The 8,194-nt window shown below is 35.8% G+C and overlaps 1 protein-coding gene across 1 annotated transcript; it reads left to right on the plus strand.

Moving 5' to 3' along the window:
• The first annotated feature begins 2,577 nt into the window (after nt 1-2,577).
• On the plus strand, nt 2,578-3,796 carry LOC108966080. Its single transcript, XM_018928819.1, has one exon. It carries the CDS (start codon nt 2,688-2,690, stop codon nt 3,729-3,731), a length of 1,044 nt encoding a protein of 347 aa, XP_018784364.1. The 5' UTR covers nt 2,578-2,687; the 3' UTR covers nt 3,732-3,796.
• Nucleotides 3,797-8,194: the final 4,398 nt, after the last annotated feature.

The raw sequence follows: 8,194 nt of genomic DNA on the forward strand, positions 1-8,194 counted from the left end.
ACAAACTAGTGTAAATATGTATACATATGTATGAGCTTGTATACATATCGACGCTAATTTTTGGGAGCCACGGAAAAATATTTTAGAATTGACAAATATTGTAAATCGACAACAGCTACGTTGCCACTTTTCTCACTTCTTTCTTAGAACAAACACCAGAAAGATGTTCAATTTATGATTTTTAGCTTTTGCCATCGTCGCGAAAAGACGCTTGTTGGCAAAGGCATGCTCGGGGTGATGTTACGGCGTCTGTTTTTATGAATGAAGCGAGATCGCCTATAGAATTTGCGCCTGCGTTTATGAATGAAATCGTTTTTGTTGTAAAATTTACTACATTTGGGCTTCGCCAATTCGGCTGCCATATTGACTTGGCATGCTTATGCTATTTGAGACAGTTGTTGTTTTTGTAGAACAATTTTCAATTTTTGTTTGGTGACATATTCACATGTGTACGCATATGTATGTTTGTATGCTTGTGCATTATTTGTTCGGAAGTGTATACAAATGTATATATATGTATGTACATATAAGTATATATGAATGTATGAACATGCAGATCAATGCGCGCACATGTAATATATTGATAAGTGATAACATCATTATTTGAATTTCTGAACGCGCACATGCATATACATACATGCAATCATATGAGCAGATAATAAGATTAATATGATAGACGATGTATTTATATAATGTTGTGATAAATTTAATTTCTAATAGTAAGAAACATAATACATATATATTTATACTAATATACTAAATATTGAGTATATTATGTAAAAATCAAATAAAGTTATTAAATATGCAAGTCCAAATTGACTATAAATATTACTATGCATGCATTCATACAAAATTATACTCATATCATAATTATTTTTACATGCCAATATGGAAATACCGACGGCAAAACGCAAAACCATGCATATTTGCATACAGTGCGAAAGCAAGAATTGAAGCATGGAAATATCACAATGCTGTTGTTGAGAGTATCATAAGGAGCATGCATACATATATTTATGTCTCTTCATATTCTTGAGAAGTATTTGTACACATTTTTCGCTGTTAAAAGTGGAATATCAAAGAACTAATTTTCCTTCAATATTCCATGATTGCGCATACATGCTATGACATCATATCCCATACCTATATTATTTCTCTTCATATTCTCTGTTTGATTATGTGGAGAACTGTTAAAAGTGTTAACATTTCACATCGTGAATTCTATGGTTGTGAGGTGAATTCCCTATCACAATCTTATAAAATGTTCGACATCGAAGCTGCACCTTCTCTATGTTTTAAGTTTTTTGGATAAACTACTCAACAGCCGAAATCTTGTGATTAAGTGTCGGTCTGAACATGGTATAACATACACACCGCCCTTTGCGTTAGAAATAAACGATTCACGTACATACGGTTTGAATTGTCATGTGCGGAACACAATGCTCGCGATAGACTGCAGCAGCACGACAGTGAACTAAAACGACAGTGAACTAAAAATGGCATTGTGAATCCTACTACATGAACGTTTGTGAGAGGGCAGCAACATAACAATGGCCGGCATGTACACAAAACAACTCAGTTGTCAATTTTGCATGTACACAGTTTCGTTGTGGCCATACTAATACCTTGCCCTTCAATGAAATTTTAATATTTTGTTCAAAGTGAAATTTTTAAACAAAAAATAAGCAAATAGGTAAATTTGTTTCTTTTAAATTATCACTTGTTATTGCAAATGATGTAACAGGGCTATCGTTCTAACTTATAACTATATAAGACTATGTGAAACCCCTAAATATAAATCTGAGACTTCTACCGTGTTATCCTGTACTGTGATATAGTCTCAAGTCTCTAAATTTGAGATTTTAAGTTAGAGACAAATTTTGAGTCTTGAGATGATTTTGCTATTCTGTAAGCGGCAGTCACAAAATCTATTACATTTCATTATTCAGAGATGTTTTTATACTTGAATGAAAATTAATATGTCGATAACAAATATTAAATTTTCTATAACATAGTCAAAAGACATAATTATCAATAAAAATAAAATTATATGTTGACTTTGTTTTATAATATTAACGAAATTTATGTAAAATTGATTTATTTTTAACCTCTTCGTGTTTGAGTTGCTTACAAAATAGAAAAAAACTACTATCGATTAATATCTGTGGTGATCTCTATTCAGTATATTCAAAATGGCAGACAAGAGTTCTTTCTGGGTTTGGGACTTGCTAACTACCAGGTCTCAAATTTGAGGCAATATTTTGAGACTAAAGCTAGAGGCTGTTTAGTGAATAGAAACTAGTCACAAATTGAGATTTTAACACATAATGTCTCAAATATAGACTAGAGACTGGTTACAGAATCCGGTTGAAGTGACAGCTCATAGCTTATGATATTTCGCAAACTATATAGTATTCTATATCTGGTAAGCTATGAGCAATGTGGAGTCTCCACAAACAATCGGTACGGCAATGCAGATTGTATTCTATAAATTCTTTCCTGTCGAGATGCCCCGTAATGGAATCGAACGATAACTGTGAATCGGCATTAATCACTTAACTATAATCGATGGGAAGCACTGTGAATAATATATAGTAAAAATCGACTATATCTCACTTCACCAAGGTCTTAAAAAATGTAAACAAACATTTCATTATACTAAAAAAAATAAGATTTTTCAAAAAAGCATGGAAAACTCTGATGATTCTATGGTGTTGACCTCCCGTCGGAAGAGTACAGTATGGACCCGTGAAAAAATTACACAATTGATTTATCTTTACCGTCAGCATGACTGTTTATGGAACCACTATATTGAGGCATATAAAAATAAGGAAAAACGATCAAAAGCCATCGACGATATTTGTAACAGCTTACATATAACCAGATTGGAATTTGGAAAAAAAATTCATAATTTGCGAAATCAGTTTAATTCTGAGATGAAAAAACTTGAAAGGAGAGTTGAGGAAACTGGGTACGACACGGAGTCAACAGCAGAAGGATGTCGGTGGAAACATTTTCAGTCACTTAGATTTCTTCACGATGTAATTGAACCACGTCCAGGAGGTTATCTGGCTAAAAAAAGAAAAATAAGCTGTCAATCCAAATATGATAACAGCAGTGAAGAAGAGACAAAGGAACCTAATAAAGATTCAAAAGTACGTAAAAAGGATGTAGTAATTGAACAAATCACAGAGTATCAATTTGATGATGCGACCATTGTTGACAATTCTGCGATAATTTCTGAGCATTCATCCGTAGATCGATCAATGAATTTTAATGAGCAAGGTAGTGAAAACATAATATCCACTTTGGTTGCTGAAAGCGAATCAAACAATATTTCCAATTCTCCACCATTAAATCAAAATCTGCAAAATGTAAATCAAGCAGACTTTAATAAAGCTAAAATTTTGGACCAAAAATCTGTTTTGCAATTGAAACCACAAAGTCGAGGGGAACCTATAGAAGAACAACAGACTGGTCAAACAAATTTTTGCTGCCACAATTCCCATTCTGGAATGCAGTATAACAAAAATATGTTAGGTATGGGATCTAAACAAAGCAAAGATAAATGTATGTTCATCAGGTCAAGAGATGAGTGGGATGCTTTTGGTGAATTGATTGCAACAGAATTTCGTCATCTTAATTCAGTTAGTTCAAAAAAAAAACTGAAACGAAAAATCATGCAAGCTATGCTGGAAATAGGAGAAGAAGATGATTCTACTTTAGGATGAAATTATAAAAGTTTTCGATGTTGTAAATATAACTGTTTTACTATATATTGTGAAGTACTTCTAAATGATTTGTTTTATTGTATTTTTTCCATCAAGGATGGAGTGTAAGTGTGCCTTCGTGTGTCTTCGACTTTATCAAAGAACTTTTATTTGGTGCACTCATTGCACAATGTGAAAAAGTTATTTTTTTTCCAGTCAAAAAAACGTCTCCAAAAACTATGCAATACTTATGGAATTCCTAAGTCCACCATTCAATATCGCCTTAACACAAAAGTGCCTGAGTTGTCCTTTAAAGTGGGTTCCCAATCATATTTGACAATGGACGAAGAAGACATAATTGTTTCCTATGATGAAACGATCTTCTAAAAACGTCAAGAAAATAATCAAAGACAGTGGTAGAAATATCGTCTGTGTCAGAAAAGGATACTATAACGACATTAATTGCTATATCCGCTAATGACACTAAATTTCCTCCCGTGATTTTGCCAGCATGCCAAATAGCGGGTTTCTAGGCCGTACTGAAATTTGGTACATGAAAAGTGAAACGTTCTATGCGATTATTGCTCCCAATACTAGTGGATTTATAGTTAATATAATTTATTAGAACATATAATAAATATTAAGCTTTAAATTTACATTCATTAATGTAAGATGTTTTATTGTAATTTGTCTTGTTTATTTAAGAGAATTCTCGCTATTAATTAGTATGAAAAATTGTCGTCTTTGAATAATATTATATTTAATTTGAAAATTCTTTAGTTACTTAAAATTATTTACAAGTACAACATTTTTTACTTTTGTAGCATACCATTGTAAAGGGCTGTATATTTTATTGAATTTAATTGCGTTTTTTATGAATGTTTATTATATCTCCCAGGAAATAGGGATGTCGTGAGTTTTAAAAAAATATTATTCTTTTTACAAGAGATTTAAGCTTTTTTAGACTACAGAATTTCAAAGAATTAACAAACACTATTTGTGTATTGCAATGGATTTCTGATATGCCTTTAACTCCAAAATAGCTTACTGCGTTAGGAGCCAAATATCAATTAAAATTTTGGTGCGTACAAAAAGTCACATTATTTGCAAAATAAAAGGAAAATAGTTTGAGTTTCTTAAAATAATATTACAGATCGCTACCATTCACATAACCCTTTTTTGATGCAATTTCCCCTTACATACATATATATTTTATAATATTTTTGACTAACTCATGGTATTTATCCACTTTAAAAGCAATAAATAATAATTTAGTTTTTTAAGAAACAAATATTTTCAAGTTTTATCAAATTTCTTCCGTAATATATTTTAAATTTTAAACATGGCGCCGTGCAAAAGATAATTATAATTAAAATTCGGCGATTCAATAACCTTGAATGTTAGGATGAATACTACTTTCGGTGAACAGAAATACAAACTCAATAACGAGAGCAACGGGAAATGAAAGCTACTGTTGTTGTTGTTTTAACGGTTATCAGTAACCGTTGGGATGGTGAGGGTTATCAGTGTTGTCGTCGACGTCATCTGACGGGAGGCCCTGGAAACGTGCTGTTTCGACGGGGTCGGGCTAAAGGGAAAAGAGTGTTAGATGGGTGGTGTTGGTAGGGCATGCAAAAATGTGGTCAGTGTCATACGGAGATTCGTTGCATGCAGAACATTTGTTGGGTATGTCAGGGTATATTCTGGATAAGTAGGAGTTTAATCTACTACAATATCCAGAATGATAGCGGTTGCGCTAGGGTCATTCGCGTTTCTTGCGGCAACTCGAGATCTTAGCGACTTGAGGATTTTGTTGCGGCTCTGTACCTTTGCAATAATCGCGCTCGTATGGAGAGAGAAGGAGCATAGACTATCGAATGTTAGACCTAAACCCTGAGGATTATTGAGTCAGAATTTTGACGTCATCGACTGCAATACTAAGTTCTTTACTTCTTCTCCAGTTCGTAAAGATGGTCGATGTGGATTTGGTGGGCCAAAGTGTGAGGTTCCGTGCAGTGAGGAAACGAGAAATGTCGGTGAAGTAGTTGTTTACCTTCGAACACATGCTATCGATTCCATCTGCGTATGAGGTTAAGGAATCCCCTCTGGTGGTTGCGGGAGTTTCGTGATGTAGAAGTTAAACAGTAATGGGATAGAGGACACCACCTTGCGGAACCCTCTGTTTAATTCTTCTCAGTTTAGATGTTTCACCTCTAAATAGTACGGATGACTGACGACCGGTCAGATAGTTCATGGTCCACCTCTTTAGCCCTGGAGGAAGCATAGTTTTTTCAATGTTCTGCAGTAGCGTTATGTGGTTGACCGTGTCAAAAGCTTTTGACAGGCTACGAGGATCGCTCTTCCACAGGGTGGTTTCTGGTTGGGGCCACGCGTTTATGACGCTAAGTGCTGTGCACTTTTCAGAGTTCATGTTGATGGCTAGCTAGGCTCAGATGGTGAGTAGCAAGGCCTCAAGTGTCTTCACTACTGGGACCACTCTTCCGACTTTCCACACATCGGGTATTTGAAATGTGGTCAGCGACAGGTTGAGGACCTTGGTGAGATATCTTACTCCCGTCGAGCCTAGATGCTTTAGCATTAGCATGGAATCGTAATGTACTAATGGATTTTGCTTTGTTGATGACACTCTGAAACTCCTAATCGGTGAAAAAGGCGCGCAGTCGTTTGGCGTTTTGAGCAGCCGTCGGCGTGTCTAGCTCACGCACTTCTTCAGGTCCGAAGAGGCATGACCGTTTAATTGAACTTCAACTCGGTCGTCATGTCTCTTTGTTTTAGACAATGCTTTGACAGTGGCCAAAAGCTTACTCACACTGGTGGAGAGGTTACAGGACTTCAGGTGCTCTATCTATTTCGCCCGCCGAATCTCTAAATTGAGATCCCTTATTCGGGAATCCCCGGGATCGGCATGGCGTAAGGTGTCGCSCWCGTTAGTTAAAACGGCTGCTTCGGCTGGGAAGTTGGGGCGGATTTCCGCTATTCGTCCAGCTGGGATGAAGCGAGCGGTAGCTGCTGCGATCACCTTGCGGATTTGACGTTGCCATCGCATATAGGATGGATAGAGCGTTGAAGATGCTCTCAGTAAATTCTGTGAAGTCGACCCAGTTAGCTTGTTAAAGTTTACGAAGGTACAGTTGTCCACAGAAACGGAATCGGCAGGTTTCTTCGATCGAGATAATCATGGGCTGATGGTCTGATACGAGTTAGCATAGGTCGCCAGGTTATGCTATTTACCAGACCACCACTCGCAATGGTAATACCGGTCGAGCTACTACAAGTGTCCATTACTCTGGTGCGAGCTTCGTCATTCATTGTTCCGCCAGCTCCATCCCGCTACGATCATTTGACCTCTGTTGGTCACTCGTAGTGATTGGCGACGCAATGCACGAACTGTGCGCAGATTGCACAGCCGTAGAGGATAGAGACGCAGTATTGCGTAGGCAACATGAGGCAACGTAACGCATGGTCCACTCCCTATGTTCGCGTATCTCGGCCCAATAGCCTCAAAGTGGGGTTTACTACTCCACATTGGTTCTATACAAGGATCATGCACACCATACATATTGTGCAGCATTGTGATAGAGGGCGCAATCGAAAAGCAAGAGTGTTTTTTCTGTAGCAATCCATACAAGGAATGCAACTTCTAACTAAATGACAATTCGGTCTTTCAGGCCGTGCCATCCAGATTGAGTGCGACTAAAGAATCCAAAGGCTATACAACAAAGTATTATCAAAGCTCAAAGTAAATGTAATTGTAATCTATTCTTAGTGCTTAATAGTTTGGGCACGTAATTTCCAACAATTAAAACCCTTTCACTAATTAAGAAAATTGTTAAACGAAATTCCTGGTTTTTGTTACTGCCTTTAATTAAAATGTGACATAATAAAAAAATTCTTTACTAGTTTTAACGTTAATTTTTTTTTTTTCACTGCAAAACAGATGAACTGCATACTTACTTCTGTGATAAATTGTACGTCTGACCTTAGCCATAATTATATGTACATCTGTAAACGGCGTTAATTTCACAAAATACACGAAAACATTAGTTTTGCAGTGAAATTATAGTAGATATGCACATAAACATACATATGTATAAGGAAAACAGTCTTCCGAAGTCGAAGAAATATCGTTTTATGGCAACGGTTTCTGAAATCCTGTGAAATAGTATTTTCCCACCAGCATGTACATACATACTTATTCATCAAATATATTATTCATGTACGATTTTGAATGTTTTAACAATTTTGTTATTGGCAATCAAACCTTATATTCTTTAAATTTGTATGGTTAGAAACTGTTATCATGTGTTCACGGGTTTTTAAATTTGTGGGGTTTCTTCGCTTTTTTTAATTCGGTCGATCGGTCTCCAATCTAAAAAATAAAATCATATTCAAGCAGTCTTAACCTTTACCATATAACTTTTGTTATCCCAGTTGAACTTAATCTATACAAATAAAAAAAAAAG

This window comes from Bactrocera latifrons, unplaced genomic scaffold, assembly GCF_001853355.1.
Source record: "Bactrocera latifrons isolate USDA-ARS-PBARC rearing strain unplaced genomic scaffold, ASM185335v1 scaffold_1542, whole genome shotgun sequence".
In the NCBI taxonomy this organism is placed as follows: Eukaryota; Metazoa; Arthropoda; class Insecta; order Diptera; family Tephritidae; genus Bactrocera; species Bactrocera latifrons.